Below are 22,694 nucleotides of genomic sequence, written 5' to 3'. Positions count from 1 at the left end.
TAGCCTTACCCACATTTGTTTTTCCATCAGATTATGCCATATGGCTACCTCCAGAATTAGTTTTCCTGCAATATATAGAGATTTAAAAAGTCACAGGGATTTGTCTTTGAAAGGGAAAGAAGGGATTTGTCCATGGCTACCTCTGACACTCAGCAAACAGATAAGCTCCGAGACTACAGCTTTCTCCCCAACAGCAAACTTCCCAGCAATCTGCAGAAATGCATGGAGAAAGCACAAAGCGGCATGGCAAGGACAGCTGACCCTACGTGAGGGAGGAGGGCAAGCAAAGGGAAGAAAAGCTGGTCAAAATCGAATTCTTTGTAAGAGGCGAAATCCACGTGGCATTGCTCACAGAAAACAATCCCTGGACTTCTTTACTAACACACCTACAGCGTCCTGTTGTCTTCCAGAGGTGAGCAGTACATGACCTTCTGGGCTCACAACGCTTAGGGGTCTCCCAAACACAAAACAACGGCTCTAGCTCCACTTACATAAAGTTCTGCTGAAAAAACACATCTCAAAGAGTGAGTTAAAATGGGGCAAGAATAAGAAAAACTCAAAATGAGGGGAAAAATAAGTATTTTCAGGACTTCTAAACAGTTTTCACCAATTAAATTGGGGCTCAAGGAAACAGGGTAGTGTTGGAGGAAAGAGGCAGCTGAAACCTGCAGCCTCCCTAACCATTTCCAAAGTAAAACGAGACCCGTGCACCCATCTCGTAACAAAACTCCGGCCTCCAAATCAAGCGTAACCAAGCATGCATGCCTCTGATAACCGGATCCTAAAACTTAGTGGGCTCTATCGAAGGTTAGAAGGTTGATTTCACAAATGTCACTGTCCTGTTGGATTCAATATATTTAATCCAGGTGAAATTGTTACTGCCTCTCAATCACAGGCGCAGATTTTGCCCAGTTACTGTAAGCAGGATACTAAAGCTTCACGCACTGCCGCTGTGCACACAAAGCCGTAAGACAGACAGCCTGGCTGCATTAACATTTCCAGAGCAATCCTGATGTTCGGAGGCTGCAGCATTTTCAGTGCTGCCACACTCAACTTTATTACTGTCTTAACACAGTGCTTTGCGTACGATGTACAAAAGCTTTAGTGATGATAGATGCTATGATTCTTGTTCCCGAACAGGGGACAAACTTGTTCTAAAACACTGTCATTTACACAAAAGTACTCTTAAAAACGAGCAAGAACAGGCTGTCAGTCAATATGCAAATAACCTAACGCTGAAACACAACTTAGGTATGAAGTTTAAACAGTGAGTCACGATCACCGATTTCCATCAAGCTAGGTCATAACGTAAGATTTACTCAAAGTACTTCTGAACTGCCTGTGTAGTATATATGTTTTCTTCTGCACATGGCTAACTTGAAGTACACAGCAAGGTATTTCTTTTAAATGATGCTCAGCAGCTAAGTTACAGCCTTCTAGCACACAGTAAGCTTATAACATCTTGAATAATTTAAAAATTTCAATTGCTGCCAAAAGTGAAGTAAAAACCTATTATGTTTTACATTAAAAAAAAAAAAAGCCCGAAAATACCTGATGCATAATTGCCTGGAACAAACTGAAAAATATAATTACTTAAGTTTTTGGAGATGTTAGATTTCCCTAGATTTCCCTAGACTAGACAAAGCAACTAGGGCAATGTGGCATAAAATATCCTTGTGCAGTCCATTTACTCTTCCAATATTACCTCATTCTGGAGTTTTTCTTACTTATAAAGGACATTTTGTCTTTCAACACTGGCTCCCATAGCATCCTCATGGACAAACTGACCAAGTATGGGCTAGACAAATGGACAGTGAAGTGGATTCAGCTCCAGAATGACAAAGCAGCTTGGGCAAATACAAGGGTGGTTTGTGCAATAAGTGTCTGTAAATTACAGAAATTAGATGGAGACTAATGATCCATTTTGCAGAAGTCTGACTAGATSAGTATCCTGTTTTCTTAGAACCATAGCCAGATTTAAATTGTTGGCCTAGAGAACTGAAGTATCCCCTGAACCACCAGAAATTGCCTGCCTGATACCCACTGTCCACCAGCAAAGATAAAAAGCTAAAGCTAATACAAAAATCTGCAAAGTTACAAACTGACACAAGTTTCAACTTCCCTTCTCATCCTTCTGTTTCTGTGATATAATGGAACTCACTTACCAGTCAACAGCAGGATAATTAAATAAAAAAGCAAACAAATTTCACATCTGACAGTCCCTAGGAGAAAACTGATATATGTTAGAAAAAGAATTAGGGCTACTATGATAGATASAGAGATATAACTACTACCCCACAAGTCAGCATATGAAATAACTTAATTTAACTGAGATCAGAGCTAAATAGCTATAGAAATTATAAGTGAAGCCACAAATTCACACAGGGCTACCACAGCTCAGCGTTTTTATGATCAGGCATTCTAAAGTCATAATTCACATGTATTGCATTCTAATTTCTGTTTCTCTGGAAGGATTGATGTTATCATCTGTGACCTCCTGCGACAACTAAGATTAATCTGAGGAGATCAGTCTGAGGGTCTTTAGCAGTTCTCAACAGTGAACAGGAAGAGGCACACAACATCAGGTGAGTTAAGTCTTATTCTCCAACAATACTCCAAGCTGGTGCCTTCCTCTAATATAGCCTATGCTCTTCTTTGCATTAAATCTCTCCTTTTTTTAAGTGCTCATGGTCATGGGGAAAGTCCTTGCACCATAGGCTTGATGGGGAACAAGTTTTTGGGGAAGAACATATGTTATTATAGCAGTCTTACTGGGAACATTATGTTGATACTAGAAACTATTATTAGGGAATGCAGAAACAGCCTCATWAAATTAGCCCACTGAGAACAATGGCAGGTGATGGAAAGCATAGTTTCTTTCAAACTAACCCATCCCAGACTACAAAGACATTGTCTAACACAACGTAACTCCACAGACAAGGGAAAAGCCAAACGTCAGAAAAGATGCTGGAGGTGACAACATGGTCTGCAGTTCAAGGCAAACAATGTTACTACTGTACCRCATCAGACTGATCGTTTAAGCTAGCCTTTCCCAGAGCAATGCAGCTGATGTGGAATCTAGCACTAAATCTGTCTGAAATAAGAATAGCTTTCGATCATTTACATTATACTATAGGCATGCAAAAAAAAAAAATCCAACAGCAAGCTGTACCCGCACACTGCAATTTTCAAATACAAAACAAAGGAAACATTTCAAAAAAACATGACTATGGAAGCTTTTGCTGCTTGCTATTAAGACTTACTGCCATCAGGAGAGCCTTTTTTGGTTGAAAAATGTTTATTGCTAAAGGTCACAGAATTGTCTCTCTCTAATATATTAAGAAATAAATGGCTGTTGATACATCCAGATGATGATTCATCTGAGAGCTCCAACAACGTAAAGCAATGCAGCTGCCTTTCAGGTATGCTGCAGACCTTAGCAGCTACCAACTAATCTAAAAATCCATGTCTTTGCTCTCATATCACTATGTCAGCTGACTTCAACCTTCTTTGTAATCACACCAAAAATTGCTTATTCTCAAGCTTGAAAATGGATGAAAGTAACATCTGTCAGGGAAGAACACACACTACTTGTGTGTGCAGTACCCAGGTTTCCATATTTCTTATTTCTGTTAGTAAGATCTTCTTTATGTGAAATACAGAYTCTCCAAGAATGAGAACTGATAAGATACACAGCTGAAAGAGGCTGAGGGACTGGCACTACTATCACTACCTACGGAAACTGGCAGAACAGCAGACTAAGAGAATACTAACAGGAGAACCTCAAGAGCATCTAGGCAAAGTCTAACCTAAGCTTGACCCCATCACAGGTCAGCAGCACAAAAAATACTAACAAGAGGGATATAGTCTGCTTGTCAGGGATAGCCAAATTCTTGAAGGTAAGTCTTTAAAGAGTTAATAAAAGTGCTAGAGGAATATTTAGACAACCTTCAAGTGAAAGGTCACTATGAGGTACAAAAGCAGAGTATATCCAATATTTATCCTGTCAGGGTAATCTCTCGATAAAACAATGAATAATAGAGTTCTAGTGCACAATTATCCTTTTCATCTTTTCCTTTTCAGTATGAGTTTATGATGACTGTTTACTGATAACTTTGGGGAAGACACTGATATTTACTGTTGTTACTGTGCCCCTCTGATCTCATATGGGGCCTCCAGCTATCAGTATGTTTAACAGTGGCTCTGTAATTTCAGAAGAAAGATGCTGTAACAAATCTGTGGGACTAGCATGCGAAACAAATGTAGCACTACACCTGGCAGACTTAACGCAGAGGACTAATCACTGGTGATTTTCACAGAAAATCAAGAGACTGCTCCATAATCTATTAACGTGCTCACTGTTTCTGTGGAACAGTGGTGATGATCATAAACTCAGACACAGGGTCTTCAGGTCCTGCCCAATCTAATCATGAGATAAACAGATAACCAGAGCAGCAGTCTAACAGAATGAAAATCCAGGAAAGTATCCTTTTCATATATACAATAAAAAGTAAAAATCTTTGCTGGAGCCTCTGCTCCTTCCCACAGTTCATTTCAGGGGTGAAGTTTTCAACTCTCAGTTTTTATTTTGTTTTGTTTAAATACACACAATTGATAAATTAAAAACAGAATTTCCTCACCAGTCTTTCAAGTCAAGATTATGCATTTAGGACTTTTAATGCTCTTGCCTCTTAGAGACTAGGGATCTATSTAGCCTCTGGGAGGGATGTGGATCAACTGCAGTGTGGCTAAGGAAGAATATTGACTGCTGGAAAAGCACAAGCAGCCAGCAACAAACACTACTATGCATATATACGACTGACAGCAGGGAAGGGAAAATGTTTCATCCTAACCAGTAATTGTCCCAACATGCACAGATCAACTAAGCTAGCAGGAAAACACTGGTTTCCGAAAAAGGTTATTATCACTTTGCGTGCCTGTCTGTTGTTCTGCTCCCTTGACAATTTAGCTCAATGTCCAATACAAGTAGTCTTTCATATCAATTTATAAATAGATGCTGCATACAAATTAATTTCAGCTGCTTCTTGCAACCTTTGTGTGAAAGATGGATGACTGATGGAGAGAGTTTGCGTCTTATCAGAGGACGGTGGAACAGAGCGAGAGCGAGCAAACAGCACGTGGGCAGACTGATGAAGAGCAGAAGTGGGAGAGCCAGCGAAGTACTCTTTGGCCTAGTCAGAAGGCCACATCTAGAGAACGAGGAAAACAGATCCCCAGGAAACCAGGTATCATTACTGCAATTTTTTCCATAAAAAGATTTGCACAGTTCAGCTCTGGCTGCAGTATGAGCTTGTCTTATTTGCTTCTAGACTGAGTGACAATAAAGAGACCTTGCTGGAAGGGTGTTCCCCCCTCCACATACCCCGGCTTAGTTTCAAAATCCTCTAAAGAAATACCTACTTTATATAACTGATTGATTTGTTCAAACCAGCATGCTTTGCTTGCAAGCAAATGAGAGATGTACTTTAGAACAAATACTATTGCTGCTAGGCAATGCTTATCTAAAAGTCGACATGGGTCAGAACACCAAATACTCACTACCTTGTTTCCAAGCTCATTTTATGAGTTTCAGAATCAATCATAGCTACTACTTCCTATGAGTCAGATATTTGGAGATGTATCCTTGTAGCAAGTGCTTTTCCCACTTGTGCAACCTCATCTGGTAGGACTTGAACTCTGCAGCTCATAATAAAGAMGACAAATATTCTTAGTAATTAGAATGGAGAAAAAGAGTTGCTAGATCTGATCCTAAACTCTTAAAAGTCACTGTACCCTCTTCAATACAGGATAACACCAGCTGCTCCACAGACTTTCAAATTCCACATGATCTTTTTAACTATGCAGTGTCTACAGGATGGAGCATTCATTCCTCCTTCCTTTGATTACCCTTTTACACTGTAACAAGGGTGCAAACTGAGTATGTTTCATCTCAAGATGTAAACTAAGCTGTAGCTTAATTTATAATCACAGAGCAYGTGAGTGGTTCAGAGAATAAGATCTCTTGCCATTCTGCGACAGTGTAAGTAAACTCAGCAACTACATCTACAAGCTGCTGCTGTAACTACAAGAGATTGTTCAATGTGCTGGTGATGCATTATGCCAGCAATTACATGTCTTCACGCGCGACACCCTTAAGCCCGATTCCAAATGCCTACTTCCTGTTTGAGAAAACACTCCCTATTTCAGACTTCACTGCAAGTCAGCAAGGAAAAGCAGTGAAAACTTTTCACGTTACAGATTCTCAGGAGCAGAAAAATCAGGAGAACAGTAAACTAAAATCTAGAGTGGAAGCTTTTTAATCAAGTCTAATTTTATAATTTTTCTGTATCTAGAAGAAAATGCAAGTTGTACGGAATGATCTGTTTTTATGACGTCAAACGTTAAACACTTGATCAACTGGCCACACAGGCTCTTAAACTCTTAAACAGAATATTCAAACCAGTTTCCCTGCTTATCTACGTTGTTCAAAAGGCTGCATTGCTGAYGCCAGCAGTGGCTAAAATAATACAAATTGAATATGGAATGTGTTCATTTTTGCTAGACTTTTGGTTTTTCAAAGATTCATTATCACATTTGCAAGTTCTTTGATCACTTACATAAACACAGGTAGAAATGTTAACTACAAGTTATCATACCTCTGTCGCTGAAGTCATCCACCAGCACTATCTCTGCTATCAGCTCAGGAGGGGAGCGGTTTAAGACACTGTGCACTGTCCGGAGGAGAGAGGACCATCCTTCATTGTGGAATGGTATTATCACACTAGTGTTTGGAAGCGTCTCCAGGTACAGTTTATTCTTGCAGCTGGACACAGATAGAATAAAGTCAATGGTGGTACCAAAAAACCACTAGCACTTCCATATTAATTACCATCCAGTAACTCATCCTCTACAACTCAAAATGATGCAAGGTACCTGAAAAACACTTGTTAAGACACTGTTCGCTTCGTCTACTTTACCAGACCAAAAAATTCTGTACAAAACAAGGACAGTTAACTGCTAGCAAGTAGCACTTCATAACACAGTTATTAGAAGGATTTATCATGTGCTGAAGCTGGTTTTAAAGGAAACGCCAATTACAGCTTGAGATGCAGAAATCTAAACTACTTGTTCTTCTAAGATTTTTATCTCTCAGTCCTAAAAGATCACTAGGCAGAGGAATTTCTACRTACAAAATGGTTTCAAAAGCTGAACGTGTCACTACTGTTCCAGGCACCATGAACGCATCGATCCAGCTCGCTCACTTTGTTTTCAGAGAAGCCAATCACTAATCACCCTCATAACATTCATGCAGCGTTTTTTTAAACAGATATACAAAGGAAGTATAATTCTGAGAGAGGGATTCATTGTGAACAGAAGATGGAAATGAGGATAATCTCATGGTAAAAAACAGCTCAGTGATAAAACCCAGTCCCTTCAGTAGCAGATCAGTCCCCAACCTCTGTACCAGACCTCCTYTGTCATGCTGGACAAGTTACTCAAATCAGACTTCTCCCGAACAACCAAGTCRTGCTTTCCTTATTTTTCAGTGGGTCTTATTTGATACCATGGACAAGTTCTGCAGACTGGAGTCAAGAAAGCTGGGCTCTGAAAACAAAGCACTACATAACTTGGATAACGCTGAAAAGTCAGGTCTGCGGTGTCYGCTTATGGACCCCTTGAGTTTGTGGGTATTTCCCCACTCCGTTATTCTTTCCCCATTTGTGCAATGGAGATAACGCTCCCTTGCCTTGTAAGGGTATTCTCAAGGTAGTCTTATGAACAGAAATTCAAACTACTGCAGTAAGTGCAATGTTTATTTTCCTGTAGATACAACCTTCAGAGGGGAGTTTGAATGTTGTTAAACAGGTAAGATCTAAGGCCATACAATGAACAAGTGCAGTTAACAAGGCGCCCCCCCCCAGCAATTCTTAGCTAGGGGACAGATCCCTATTATATTCACAGCACACCATGCTGCTCTCAGCACAACACAGACTCAGGTGATCATGCGATCAGAGATTTTCAGAACACATTAAAGGCCAACATCTCCAGCAGGGCATGCTGCATGCTTTAAACTGCTAGGTGAAGGAGGTCACACTCCAGTCCCTTCCAGTCACAAAACCAGATCGACTGCATAGCATGCACTAGAGAGGATTTGCAGCATCCTTCCTCTCAAGCAGTTAACTAGGCTATCAGTACATGCACAATGCAGTGCATGCGTGCACATAACTCCCTCCCTGCTTCCCAGAAAGAAGGATGGGAAAGAAAGTGGCTCTGACAGCAGCAGCTCTTTCTTGGTACCTTTCTCAGGAAAAGGAGGAGGATGCACCTACGTTCATATACATGCTCAGTAAATCCAGCGACTGTGGTGCCTGCGTGAAAGGACAGTACCTTACTCTGGGTCTAACGAATTGTCTTGGGGTGCTGCCAACAACCTGCAGGCTACAGCTACAATGTAGAGATGCAAGAGGTGCAAAATATAGCTGTATGAACTGCTTTCACCCAGCTCTTAACACTGCAACCTTAACATTCTTCCGAGGCAGCTACTAGCTGTAATTCTGTTACAATATGAAACAAAAGTGCCAAAGCCTCTTTTCACCCTTCTTAAATGAGAATTCTAATTTTCTGACCAGCTCTAACAATTGGCAAACTTCAGCCGTTACCACTGTTAAGCATGCAGAGAAGCTGTTTCCCTCCAGTTATCACATCTACAATTGCTTTAGAAGATTTGTAAGATTAGCGTTTAATAATAAAAAACCTAGGAGCATTTAAAGCAAGCATTAGCAGGAGAAGGCACAATTCCTGAAACAAAAGGCCATACATTTTACATGTGCACCAGGTAGATCTAAACCCCCACCTACCCTCCCCAGGTTTCTACGATTAAGAGAAGACAGAGATGAAACACTATTTATAATACACAGGACCATAAAAAAACATCTCAGAAGTGAGCTGATTCAGTGAGGAGAGTGAGTGTTTAGAAACATCAGGGGAGACAGACCCTGACAGGTTACGCATCCCAGCTGGCAACGATCTCCAGCAAAGGAGAAAGACAGTCAGAGCTAATACAGAGAACAGGGCTCACYGCTCTTCTGGGGCCGAACTCCAGCGGGGGCAGAAAGAGCTGCTCTCTTACAGCGAGCTCCAGCGCCTCACCCACCGCTGCAGGCACAGTGGTTGCTTCTCTGTCCTTCCGCAGTGATCAGTTTGGAAAACCCCAGCTGTGCCCTCCCCCAAGCTTGGAAATTGAGATGATACTGAGTGAGCAGCCAATTTCATATTTCGGTAAGGGGACAGGGCAGCTGATTGTTTCTGCTTATATCCCCCTCTGCCTGTAAGCATTCCCAGGCTACAAAATTTCTACTTCCTCTTGGTAAAATAAGAGCGCTCTAATACATGGCTCACTTCTTTCTATAGGGCTCTTTACAGACTTTCTAGAGCCAAACTTCATAAACTGCCCTCATCAAGCATCAAATAACACGGAACATACCGTTTCACACTTTTTTTTTTTTTTTTTTTTGTAAACAGGCAGGGAATGCACAGTAGACCTTTTCAATCATTAATTCATTTACTCCAGATATCCATTATACACAACCCTTGTTCCTTTCCTAGCTAATCCTAGTATCCATTATGTACATGCTGTTTATCTTCTCCTTGAGACCTCCACAATTATAGCTTGCTACACTGGGTGATTGCGTGTCAAGAAACAAGCAAAACCAGCTGCAGTGGTATCATTAATCTCGGTTTAAATTGCTGGTGACCCAGACACTTCACTTACTAATTTTAACTGGGGACTGGAGTTTGAAGTTTCACATTTTTAAAAAGTTTAAGTAGCAGAATTAGCAATGAGGAGTCAGCAACTTTGTGAAACATTAGGGAACGTGAGGTGGTATATCAAATCCTCAGGTGAGGGAATACTGGTATTGTCTAAAGCTTAAATTCTGAGAGCCTGCACAAATAGAGGCCAAGTAGAATTTAGGTTAGCAAAAGTGCCAAATGTATTTTCTAAAACGCCAATTATAAGCTGATCAAGCTTCTTCAGTTACCTGATTGAGCTCTACATTTTAACACTCCAACYGCATGCCTAAAATATTTATGAAGCTGTATTTACCTCTCAGTTATGAGTATACATTAGGAGTGTCAAAACAGTATATTTGATTATTTCACTGTAGCAACAGAGGTGATCTCGCAAATGTGCAGCTAATGCAAATTGTAAAATCTGATTTCTGGAAATTATACTTTGGAAACAAAGTGGATGTTGAATTCACTACCAAAAATGGCTTTCAATAAAATGAGCTTTCTTCCAAATGTCTAATGAGGCCCTCAGATTTAAAAACTGCATGTGCAGCATTAAAAACTCCTGTAGCTTTGTGCAATATATATATTCACACACGCATATGTTCAACCCTAACTGAAGCACTTTTGTTAAAGAAAAGCTACTTTCTGCTTGCACAAAATCCAGTTCAATGCCATCCTAAAGGAATAATGTCCAAAATYAGATAAATTCAAACGCCAGCATTCAGCTGGACTAGTTTCTATTCATTATCCTTGGTGAGGCTTTTTATGAAGACATCAGTTCTGACAAAACTTTTTCCTACATAGTTCAGTGGCGTTGCTCAAATCTTGTTTTGATATTCCACATATTGTTTTCTCCTCCTAAAATCTTCCAGACTGGAGATGCACTGAATTAGTGCAGAATTCCAGGGGGAAGCTGTGGATATTATGTCATGTTTAGCTAGAAGCCAAAGAATGAATTAGAGCAGGTATTTAGGGACAAAATTATCATCTGACTACTCTGGAGGCATTTGTCAAGCAAGCTAGACCTTTACATCACTTTCCAATACAGAAAGAAATAGCTCTGTCTTTTTTAGTTGCTATAGTTGCTGGCTATGTCAGCGGACTCAGGAACTAAACTGTCCCATGCTGGGAGAGACAAAAGGAAGCAGGCGCCTCGAGGTTAAGTGTGTGATTCCTTTTGTGCATGGCTGCAAGTTTTTGGTAATTATGTTCTCCAGAATTGAAAGGCTTTTTCTGATCTGTCTTCCACCTCCCATAATAAAGGACAGCATGTTAGCACTGTCCCTGTGCAGTGCTAACAGGACCCCAGCTGTGAGAGGCTTGTATTTGATAGACAAAGGTGCAAGAGTCCAGAATTAAAAACAAACAAACAAAAAAACAACCCACACACTCCTGCAGATGTGGTATTTTAGGGTCTGTAAACTTTCACTTATAGAAACATAAGCCAAGTACTCACTTTGGATGTCTGATGTCTGGAAGGGAACGATTCAGAGAAATTTTATCGCTCACAAAAATATTGAAGCCATTTTCCCTGTATGCCTGGTCCACTCGCTCTGCATCAGTCATTGGATAAGGTTTTCCCTGTTCTCCATTTCCTATGGATAGATAAAAAAGTAAACAYGCATCATTACTACTGGTTCCTAACTGGCCAGAAACGAAACCATGTATTAGAAGGACAGCAGTCACCTTATAGTCCTTTGAAAATTCCTCTATTAGTTTTATACTCAGGTATATAGCAATTTTATCTGATTCACAGATTTGGTACAAACCACTCAGCTGTGCAAATCACAGAAGTTAAARCTCCTCATTGTAGGTAAGAGGGTAATGGCAAGACAAGGGAAGATGCATGGAGTATTTTTTGATGCACAGTAGGAGAATACACATGGTTTAATTTCTCATCGCTGCTGCTTTCTTCAGCGTGGATGGATATGTATATTTAACAACCTGAGCTCTGGTGGAGAGGAGGTAGAGCCTTTGCAGACATACCAGTGTAAAGCTGTCACATTCAGAAGAACTGCCTTTTTGTGTGATGCAGGACAAAACCCAGGACTATAGAATAAAAGTCTGCAAATATTCTCATTTAGAACATTTTTCTTACACTTCTTCCTTCCTGGATCTCTCATTTTTATCAGAGAGTTGTACCTATTTTTCATAAGCTCTTTAGAATTAATACTGCACCTATCCTAAAAGTACAAAGATGTTACCAACATCCTTTTATTCAAGTTGGTTGTTTTGGTGGTGGAAAAAAAGGCTTTAACCAACTGCAATAACTGTTGCATCATTGCAGGAACATCATCTTGATCCAGAAGCTGTTCTGCTCTCAGCCTGCCAAATAATATAGATCATAAATTAGTTTGAGACATTTATAGTAATCTTACATACCTATACGTTCAGAGTCCCTCCTTATAGCTTCTTTGTTATGCCAGTCCTTTTTCCTTTCTCCATCAACAAAGTAAGGGTCCTTCTTTTGCCTCACATATGATGCCTTTTAAACAAAAAATTGGATATGTTAAACCCTCCCCCAAAACAAGAAAATCCCACACATTTGAAACCTTCCCTTAATTTCCCTCACATACTTTAACTTACAAAAGGAAAGTAAATATCTTCCTTAGGATTATCACAAGGAAGTAATTTTTACTCTGAAAGGAGCAAGGAGAAAGTTTTGTTTACCTCTGAACAGTACTTTAAGTGTTAAATTAACAGTTAAGTGATATTTTTCAGTGCAACATCATGTACTCAGGACCAATATTTTCAGAGAACCTATTAAAAATTCTCATTTTCATTTTGAAAACATCTAATGCACCTTACTTCCTATTTAATTAACAATAAAGATTTAATGAGACCCCTATGGCAGGATCATTATTTATGAAGATACTGCTCTACCTGAATAAAATCAAAATAAGGTTTAAATGTCATTTAAGACTCTTGCTGCTCAACTTAAAAGCAAATTTTACATGAGGCATGAGCCTGCACTGAACCCAATTAGAGCTCTTCTTTTCATGATGTTGATCCTGAAATTCAAAAGCAATAGGTGCTTTGGGAACAAGATAGCAAATGAAAGATAGGGTGAATTCAGGATCAAAGAGACCATGGTGTGTGGAAAGAAAACCATGATACATCTCTAAAATGCTGTCATTCCCAAAGTCCAGGAGATTTTTTTTTTTTTTTTTTTAATAGGGAATAGAGGCAAGAAGAGAACTTCTCCAAGAATGAATTTTCAATTACTTAGTAATGTATCAGTAAGCATAAATGCAAATCACCTGTAGTAGCCTGACTCCTGGCACACAGTGAACTCCAGAAGCTACCTAAGAAGGTAGGTAAGACTACCTAGAAGGAAAGCAAGCTCCCTTTCTCAGAGAACGGGAGGTTTTCAGTCTCACTATAATGGGTCCATTCAACCAGCCAACCAACAGCAAAAAGCAGTGCTCGGCATAGTAACCTTGCAAGGTTATCTGACATACCTTCGGCACCTAGGGCAGACTTTCCCATTCCAGCCCAAACCCCTGTGCATCAGCTCACAAAGCCATCAGGAGACAAGTGTCTGCTAAGATGCCAAACTGACCTAGAGCATCTTTACGCAGCACATGCTCTGCTCCGTCCCCTCTGTTAGGGGTGGTAACCTTCAGCAAAGGAACCGGGGCAAGCACCTTGAGGGGGGCTGCTGTATTACGAGGCCAAAGGGTAACAGAGCTAGATCTCATTAAGAACTGTCCTGTACACTACTATAACTTACTGGGTTGGTCTCATTTATTTAAAGATTTAAAACAACTCTAGATCCTTTCAAATCAAGGAAGACAAAGTGATTTACACTCAGCTTCTTGACTTATCTGGCAAGACATTTTGTAGACAGCGACACACCTGACAGAAGTCAAGTTTTAGCCATGAAGCCAGATGCTCAGTTACACATTTCAGTTAACTGACATTAACACACAGAGCGCTCCCCTTCCTGCAACTTCATTTTATCGTCGCTGAAGGAACGCTGACTGGCATTCAGAACGGACAAAAATTCACACAGCCAGGATTCGTGATGTAAACAAACATTAAGGAACTCACACTTGTACCACCAAGAGCTAACAAGACTCTTTTAAAATACTCATGATACAGAAACATGGAGGGAGAGGAAGTTTGCTTTGCACCAGAAGAGCRGATCTGCACTACGGGATGCAACTAAGAGGGGTGGAAACCTGACAACTGCCAGTAAAGGGCTGCTTAGACTGTGGATAGGCACCAGTGACAACCAGAAGAGTGACTACCTCACTCCCAGCAGAGCTGAAGTTATACGGCCTCACAGATTTTTCATCTRTCCCATGATTCTTCAGTCATCTTCCTTTTCCTGTTCTTTTGTTCATCTGTTCTTTTATTTTCCACTCTAAGTTACTTGTACCAAAAACAACAGCTCATTTTTACTTTAGCAATTACTGTCCCTTCTGCCCATAAACTCTTCTTATTATTAATGCTTCTTTCTGTTCAAATACAGAAGTTGATAGTATATTGTCCAGAATTTCACTTTGCACCTATTAAGGTACAAAACGAATGTAGTCACCAGCAGATTCATGCCTTCAACACATGCAAGCAGAGCTGAACTGAAGAGCTGTGTTTGAGGGAAACGGGTTTCCTAAGAGGTGCGGCAAGCACCGTAGCTATTCCTAACACGTAGAAACAAGTAAGCGCAGCTCTGGAAAAGCAGCACAATGGTGAAGAACTGCTCTCCCCCTTCCCGGAAGGGCTTCTGACCATACCTAAACTCAGCAGATRTATCAAACAAAATTGTTCAATCTGCCTTGGGATTTTCTAGATGTCCCCTTAAGCACTACTCTTATCAATTCTTACATGAACTTCCAGATATATTACCTGCTGTTAAAAGTACATTTAAGTGTCAAAATGAATGCACGAGCCTAGAACCAAACAGGTGAAAGGAAACAGCGGGAGGGTTTCAATAGCAGCTCAAACTGAACTAGCATACTGGGCAGCAGTTACTCTGGTGRAGGAAGGGGGGGGAAGATTAAGCATAAAGCTAGGCTTTGGCTAACTTCAGGCTGGTGTCAACAATGCAATCACAAAACACCTTGAAAAATGTACAAGGTACATACTAACACCAACCAGAACATCAGTGCCCTAAAAGGATACAACCACTTTTGCCTACTAGGTGCAAATGGGGAGAGCAAAAGGCCAAATAACATCTTCAAACATGGTTTGAGACGCTTCCTTTCATGGCAGTGAACCATGACGGGGGCGGAAGGTGGTGCTGGTGGTGTGGAGGTAAACTTCAGCATCTATTGATGGTTTTATCTGACCGAACACTGACTTGAATAATTTATGCAGACAAGTTTTACCTGACTTTTGCTAGCTAGGGAGAGCTAATATAAGCAGGAATGAATGGCAACCATTTGACAGCACAGAGCAGCAATAGAAGGGGTAGCCTGGTTATTTTTGGCATAAAGCTAACCATGTTTTCAGCATAATGAAGCAGCCTCCCTGTTCTCCTGCAGTGGTCAGTACTTGCCTGGCCCACCACAGCCGTTCCCAATTTTTCAGACGACATACTATCCCATCATCCCCACTGAATAATCCATAAAGAACACTACTGTTCTGTCAGATTTTGCTTCTGCTTTGCAAGATTTCTACTTTGTCAGGTCTGGTCACTGGCTTGTCTCCTCTCCAGGATACTCCCTCGCCTACAGCAGTCCTGGAAAGCTTTGGCAAACCAAGGTGCGTTTGCTAGCTTTCCCAGCCACAGGCACGCGTGCGAGGGTTACGCTGGGTGCAGGAACAACCGGCCAGTTTGACACCTCAATATGTTAAGACTCTTGTCTGTTGTTTAGAGCGGTCTGGACTGAATCAGTGCACTAGAAGCATCACTTACAAAGCTTCTTACCCATTTTATCGTTTGCTGTGATTCAATACTCGTTATAACAACTCTAACAGTCACTCTAGGAATCTCATCTGCTAAAGATGAGAGTATAACGGGACTGTCTAGGGAGGAGATCTGAGAAATACATTATGCAGCTCAGAGCCCCATGACACCCACCCCGCACAAGGGAATCCAGCATCCTCTGCCAGATATCCAGTTCCTTATGAAGTGGCCAGGGAAATTCAGGTCCACAAAATCTACAAAAATACAAACAAATCCCTCCTCCTGCCCCCAAACACAGCACAACAGCAAGAGACATCCATGTTGACTAATAAGGAAATGGTAAGAGTGTTTTTCCCAACTTGCCTTGGGACTCAGGCAACTTAAGCAAGAATAGCCAAGGGGCCTCCCATTCTTGCAAATTCTACCCTGAAAACATTCCTTAAAAGGAGGCATCTGCTCACTGCTCTAGGCACTTGGGTGGATTGCTCTGCTTTTCAAACATGCTTAAAGAAAAGGTGCTTCTTGAGCTCTTCGGGGATGGGAAACAATTTCAAACTACACCCCAAAGGGTTCAGATGCACTTCTCCAGCCTCCTCTGGGGAAGGTGACACCACTGGGCTGTTGGCTATTTCAGGAGGGGGCCATCACTCCCTCGCATCAGTTCAGAAAGCGCCCAACATCCATGAGGCCAAGAAGCAACCTAAAGCCGTTACAAAGCAGTTCTGCCCACCCCTTCCCAGGGTGAGCGCCTCCAGCCCCCGGGCTGCAGTCACCCTTGGGTTCATGCAYTCAGTATAAGACAACATGGATAGGGAAGTGAATTTTCTATGCACAGCTTCAAGTCATTCTCCAGAGGTCAGCAGTAGAATTTAAATACCCTCAGAGGAATGAGCCAAACATGTAATTTAGTCAGAGATGCTGAATGAAAGCAGTAGCATACAGTCCTCCAGTTCTGTTCAAAAGCCCCACCACGTTATCTGCAGAACCCAGTGCGGGCAGGGGGACAGGAGACAGTCTAGGAGAAAGATGTATTATCTCTCTCAGCCCCAAATAAACTCAAGCATGAAAAAAATCTTTGAGCTGAGTGAAGCTCAACTGTCCAGGCCATATATCAGGTGGAAGACCTGAGTAATTTGCAAACTTTAAATTAAGGAAGAGAGGAAACGATGGAGTACAGGCATTAGCTAACTAGACCTTTCCAAACTGTAGTAYTGGACCAGGAGGCACACAGAATGAGTCAAGATACATCTTGTATGGAACATATTCCTCAGCTCTCTCCTGGAGACTTAAAGAATGGATCTTTCTTCATTTTAGCATAGACAAAGAAGAAAAGAGAAAGGGAAAGAAAGACAGACTGCATGGGGCGACTCATTAGTGTTCCTTTGCCTGAAGTGCGTATAATGTTACTGCCCTGTAGAACTGAAGCTAGACAGAAGATAAATACAACATCAATCTCCTTTAGTGTGACATACCTTTCTATAAGTACCATTTAAATCTTTAAAGCTAGACATATCTACAGATGGTCATGACAGACACGTCGTGTTCTGCAGCTTTATTCGTCTTGGGAAGGTACWTTATATTAGTCTATCCAATTCAGAAGTGCTCCATTAAGTTTTAATTCAGCTTGGGTGTTAAGGGTTTAGAATATTTCGTTTAATTGCATCACTTGCAGGCAAACATACAACACTTATATTGGTTTTGCAGGTCACCATTACAATACCATAATTGCAAGATCTGCTGTGAATCACTGACAAGTTCTGTCAACAATGTCTGCTGAGCATTAAACTGAAGAGACTTAGCGCTAGAAAAAGAATGTCAGTGTTTTTGCCTGAGTGACCTTTGCCAGCACCCACTACCAGCTCCCTGAAATGAAAGTGTAGCTGCAACTGTGTCTGATCAGCAGCATTTCTCGTTAAAGTTCAAAACTAATGAAAGTAGACTCCTCCCCCCCMAAAAAAATCACAATGCAGATAATAAACATTTGCCTTCCCTCAACTGCAATTTTTATGCTCATATGATCACTATTAGCAGAACAGCGTGTGAAGTTGCAGGCAGCACACCAYCATGGGAATAAACGCACGTATATGCAAAAGTCTGCCGCATTCCAAAAATGGCACTGGGCAGGATGCTGATATTGATGTGATTTTGGAAACTTCTCTTCTGGTAAAAGACATCTGAGCTCCAGAAATCTAAACACAGCATACAGGGACCACGCTGCTACTTTTTTTAGTGGCTTCCTTCAGGGATGCTGCATGGGATTTGATTTAATTATGCAAATTAAATAACTTGATGATACCCTTTCAATAGAAGCACTAGACTGATATCTAAGCATTCTGCAGAACACAGCAAGTTTTCCAGAACTCACTTTTGCTTTAACTATTAAACAAGCTTCCCATTTGAAGAGAGCTACATCTTACCTGTTATACTGCATTTCACATAAGTTTTCACTTTTATCTTCAATTCTCATGAATTCTAATTACACAGCAAGAGGCATATTATTCTTGTTCAAAACCTGCCACCACATTCCACCCTTACCTACATTCAACTGTAAATACAAAACCACTGTTTGAATTCTGCAGTTACCAACACCGCATGCATTGACTAAGTCAGCGTTAAACATTCAGATTTTTGTCCCTATAAAACAGGTCAGTGAATAGAAATGCCAGGTGACACCTTTACAAGCCTTCGGGATTTTCTGTTTTACTCTACCTTAGCTTCTCATTTTGCAAGTCTGTTCACTTTTAAAATGATCAGTTGTAAATAGCAATGCAAAAATGGAGAGAGTTCAAAGCATGAAAGGTTCATTACAATCATCTAGTCAAGCTCTAAGTGCACACACCATTGAATTTTCCCCATTAATTCTACAGCAAGCCCATAGCTTCTGTTTCAGCTCAAGTACATTTTATTTTCCTTAAATACTGGAAGTTGTTTACAACTAAGAAACAATTACTTCTCTAGCAATATTTTAAGCTCATCTCCTGCCTGTTTCCATCCTTCATTTCTTTAAAACTGAAAATAAATTAGAGTAGAAAGGCATATTAAGYAACACATTGAAAATGGATTTAGACAGATTGCTGTAAATAAGCCCCTTCTGTTGTCTACCATGCTTTTACTTAACATCCCGCCAAAGGAATCGATTAGCATTCAAACACCAAACACACAAAAATGGAATTTTAATCTTTTGTTTAATCGCTATTTAGTGTGCCTGGTTCCAGCCAGAATAAAAGAAGAGCGGATGGAGATGTAAGCCAACTGCTTTCTGTACAAGGGATTTGCTGAAGTACGCACGCAAATCGTGATGCCATACAGACTTCAAACTCTGTTCAAACATTTATTTGGCTGATTTTTGCCACATTCAGGCCTAAAGAGCTATGATATTCAGCGACAGTGTGGGAAGAGGCTGTTTCATTCCAGGTCTCTTCATTTATCCTAGCGCTTCAGCAAATATATCTTCCATTTATGTGCTACAACAGGACGCTGAAGACGACAAGTAATCCAGAAAAAATACAAGGGAAAGGGCAGGACAAACAAGAACCATTCTTTTATCCTTACAGTGAAGCAAAGTCACAGCCTGAGGAAGAGATAGTGATGTCTACATCCTAGCTAGAGTTAGCTCATAAAATAAACAGACAAGCTTCCTTTAAGAGCTCTGCTTTGCTCAGGACCCCAGAGCCATCCCTGAYAACCGCCAGCTATTTTCAGCGAGCGACAGGATACACAAAAAAAGGCTGGATCACCTCTTCTAATGTTAACGCAAACATAGCTTCTAAGGGCAAGAAGGAAGAGATTTCACTTCCCAGGAAGCTCCGCCTAAATAAAGGAAAGCAGAAAGAAGGGGTCCGTTTCCGAGCTGCCTCAGAGCGAGCATCCTCCAGGCAGCAGCTTCCCCACGCCCTGCCTGCACCACCGTTCGGCAGGGTGGTCTTCCTCTGCCGCGCCGCAGCTCCGAACGCTGCGCCGCGACCCGGCTGCGCTAACACACGGTGGTTTGAGATACACATGCTGGCACAAGCTCCAGAGTTGGCAAGTTAACCTTAGCGTGGGCAAAGAACTCGGATCCCTATCATCATTCGGGTTGACGCAGCAGACGATTTAAGGCAAGAGCATGCACTTCACATGCAACCTAGCTGTCGTGACCTGTGCCACAGCAACGTGGAAACAAACGTCCAGCCTCACCCCCAAGCAGCACCAGCTTCTCTCCAGGCTTCCAAAAAAACCCCTAAAATACAAGAGAGGTTTTGGAAGCCAGAAATCATGAGGGAAGACAGGTCTGTCTGAACGTCAAGAGGAATGCCCCCCCTCCTGTCGCAAAAGCAGCCTGTTTTTTAATGATTGTGGGTCTATCCACACTAAACATAGGCAACTATTTCATAAATAAATGGATAAAGTCTTACTATACATGAAAAAATAAATTTTTTTTAGCTTGTCAAATATTTATTAGAATGATTTGACCAACAAATGGGTACAACATCCATGCAAAGCAACCAGCCTCCATCCAAGGTACTGGTATGCAGAGCAGCTGGGACTTTCAGATGATCTGATGAGGAAACAAAAACAAAACCAAAGAAAACTTCAACACCGGCTGGAGACATTATTCCCGAGTCAGGAAGCTGAGCATAATCAAAAGGTCTTCATTTATTGAAACAGAGACAGTATACTGTTTGAAAAAGAAGGCTGCTAAAAGCCTGTCCTGCAGTCTATCCGAGTGTTTTCAAAAGGTTACTTTACGCTATTCAGTCAATCAAAAGTTTAAAAGCCACATTAGTATAATCCATACCTTCAACATTTCAGAAGCTGTTAAAAGGCAATGCAGGACTAAATGGCAGTACGTCACCTGGAATGATTAAGTGCTTTTGAAGCAAAAAAATTAAATATGTCTTCACAGCTGTGTTGTGACTCAAATTCAAGTGACAGGTTCCAATCAGACCTGAAGGTTTCCTGAATAATGCCAAGACCCTACCATTCAGCCAACATGTTCTTCTCTCCCAGCAGAAACACTGTTAATGGTGAAATCCATGTTCAGCTTTGTGCTTTTCTTTGTGAAAGTCATGCTTAGGCATACGGAAATAACTTGCCTAGGTCCTTCAGGAAGCAGAGCCACAAAATTTACTATGCATGCTCCTGAACTGGTCCATATCCTGACAGCTAATTAAGTTGCAGCTAGACCAGAACCAGCTCAATGACTCTGTGCACAAGGACACAGAGCAGAACCTTGTCAGCAGAACGCCTGGGGACACTTGGTAGCTGCTTGCAGAGCTACTGAAGAAATACGCTCTTTGCAGGAGCACAGGCACGTGGCTCCTTGGTGGATAGGATGGCCTGCTGCTTTAGCATTACCCAGTTTTAGCCACCTCTGTATGTTTTATGCAGAAAGCTTTCTGCATCAAATGCTACATCAGTACTTCATTCAACTAAAACTTTTTTCCTCTTTACATTGCTTCAGTTAACTGATTTTATTCAGCTTCAATTGCTAAAAAACCCTTAGCACAGACAAACTTTCATCTAGGGAAAGGTCCTGTTTCATCAACTGATTAAGGTCTAAAGACATGAGCAGAGGACCGTGGTTTGACATCTAGCTTAGTCATCTAACCATACCTAATACTTTACAGTTTGTTCTTCACTTGCATTTAGAAAATCATTATGGTCTTGCAGTGTTTGCTGTTCTAGACATACTGGCTGGCTAATTTAATCTGGGCCTCCAAATGCACTATGCCTTTTCAAAAGCAGCAAATTCCTCCCTAGGTTTTAGCACATCTTGCGACAGCACAGCTGAAGTGCAAACTATAGTTTCAGTCTCAGACCATCCTTCACTTGTTAAAAATCCAGCTGGCCTATTTTTAGGCTTCAGAACAGAACTCATTGCTTTAATTTGCCCATGACAGCTTTCTCTCATCTTCACTGTTCACTGAAATGTTTAAAGCCCTTCAAATCTACAGAAACACTCYATTTCCCACACAGAAGCATTTCTGAGTGATCTGCCCAGAATTGTGGAATAAGCTCCTGCAGGCATTTAGTTGCTTCACAAACCTTCTCAGTTTCCCCCTCAAGCAATAGGCACATTTCTTTGACCTTGCTTTAACATACAGCAGCACATTACAAAATTCCCAAATAAGACTATTCCCCAAGCTTTCCTCCTGCTGAGATAGAAAACATGACATGTTAGTCACACTGCTTCAGGTGCTACCATGAGGTGCTTTGACAGCGAACGCGTGAAGTGTGGAAACAGAGAAGCCATCTCTGAACTGCCATTCCAAATGAGACTGAAGACTTGCCTTCCCACCTTCCTTCCCTTTCTACTTTATATGCTTTCTGGGAACCCTCAAAACTAGGTGAGCTCCCCCAAGAAACTAACTTGCATATAGTATTTTATTGTGCATCTGAAAGTTTCATTTTGACTACAGCTTTTGGCAGAAGCTATAAGGATGAAATCCTTAAGAATAAACTTTGAATTTTTCCACAGCAGTTAGTACTATTGGAAACGATACAGCAAGCTAGAGAAAGAAGGAAGAACAAGCTGGCTTGGAAATCASTCTGAGAAAGGCACATCTGAATACAAACAAGCAGGTTCTTACCAGATACTTGCATATACCTGTACTTCACTTAACRGGAGCAAAAGGCACACAAGCTGTAGTAGTTTACTATACAAACATACTTTGGAATACTACTTTGAAATCTGATTTATCAGTTAGATTTATAGATTAGTCAGGCATTTCTGCATATGCAGCATAATCTGCATTAAGATTTAATAGACATGCAGGATTTATAAGACCTGTAATTCCATCATATCCCTGAATTCCCAGCACTTGAGCTATAAATTCTTGATCAGATTATAGGAATGTTAAGCCAATCAAGAACTGCTCAAATGAACACACCCTCCAAATATTTTAAATATTAGCAGAGAATCACACCTTGGACATCTCATTAAGATACCACAACAAACATCCTGTGTCCTAAACATACTGTTCATTTCACTTCTGTATCATATTTAGACAAACACGACTTTACACYTCCACTCAGTGCTGCAAGTAGGTAAACCCTAAACATATGA

General features: G+C 41.0%; 1 protein-coding gene and 1 long non-coding RNA gene across 2 annotated transcripts in view; one reads left to right on the top strand and one right to left on the bottom strand.

Annotated features, from left to right (window-relative positions):
* The window catches only part of GALNT10 (polypeptide N-acetylgalactosaminyltransferase 10), an 88,312-nt gene that overhangs the window by 31,123 nt on the left and 34,495 nt on the right, over nt 1-22,694 (bottom strand). The window contains exons 4-6 of the mRNA XM_085317821.1: nt 12,175-12,277; nt 11,249-11,387; nt 6,657-6,823 (exon numbers count right to left, since the gene is read on the bottom strand). Of these exons, the coding sequence (XP_085173947.1) occupies nt 6,657-6,823; nt 11,249-11,387; nt 12,175-12,277 (409 nt within the window). The remainder of the gene's footprint in view (nt 1-6,656; nt 6,824-11,248; nt 11,388-12,174; nt 12,278-22,694) is intronic.
* LOC146588497 (uncharacterized) lies at nt 2,485-5,297 on the top strand. Its single transcript, XR_014897415.1, has 2 exons — nt 2,485-2,585; nt 5,015-5,297. It is a non-coding gene; the product is annotated as an uncharacterized LOC146588497 (long non-coding RNA).

The sequence above is a fragment of the Rhea americana genome, unplaced genomic scaffold (assembly GCF_003343005.1).
Source record: "Rhea americana isolate MKP2758 unplaced genomic scaffold, rheAme1 scaffold_51, whole genome shotgun sequence".
In the NCBI taxonomy this organism is placed as follows: Eukaryota; Metazoa; Chordata; class Aves; order Rheiformes; family Rheidae; genus Rhea; species Rhea americana.
The sequence above is the reverse complement of the archived record's forward strand: the minus strand, read 5'-3'. Positions and strand labels throughout refer to the sequence as shown.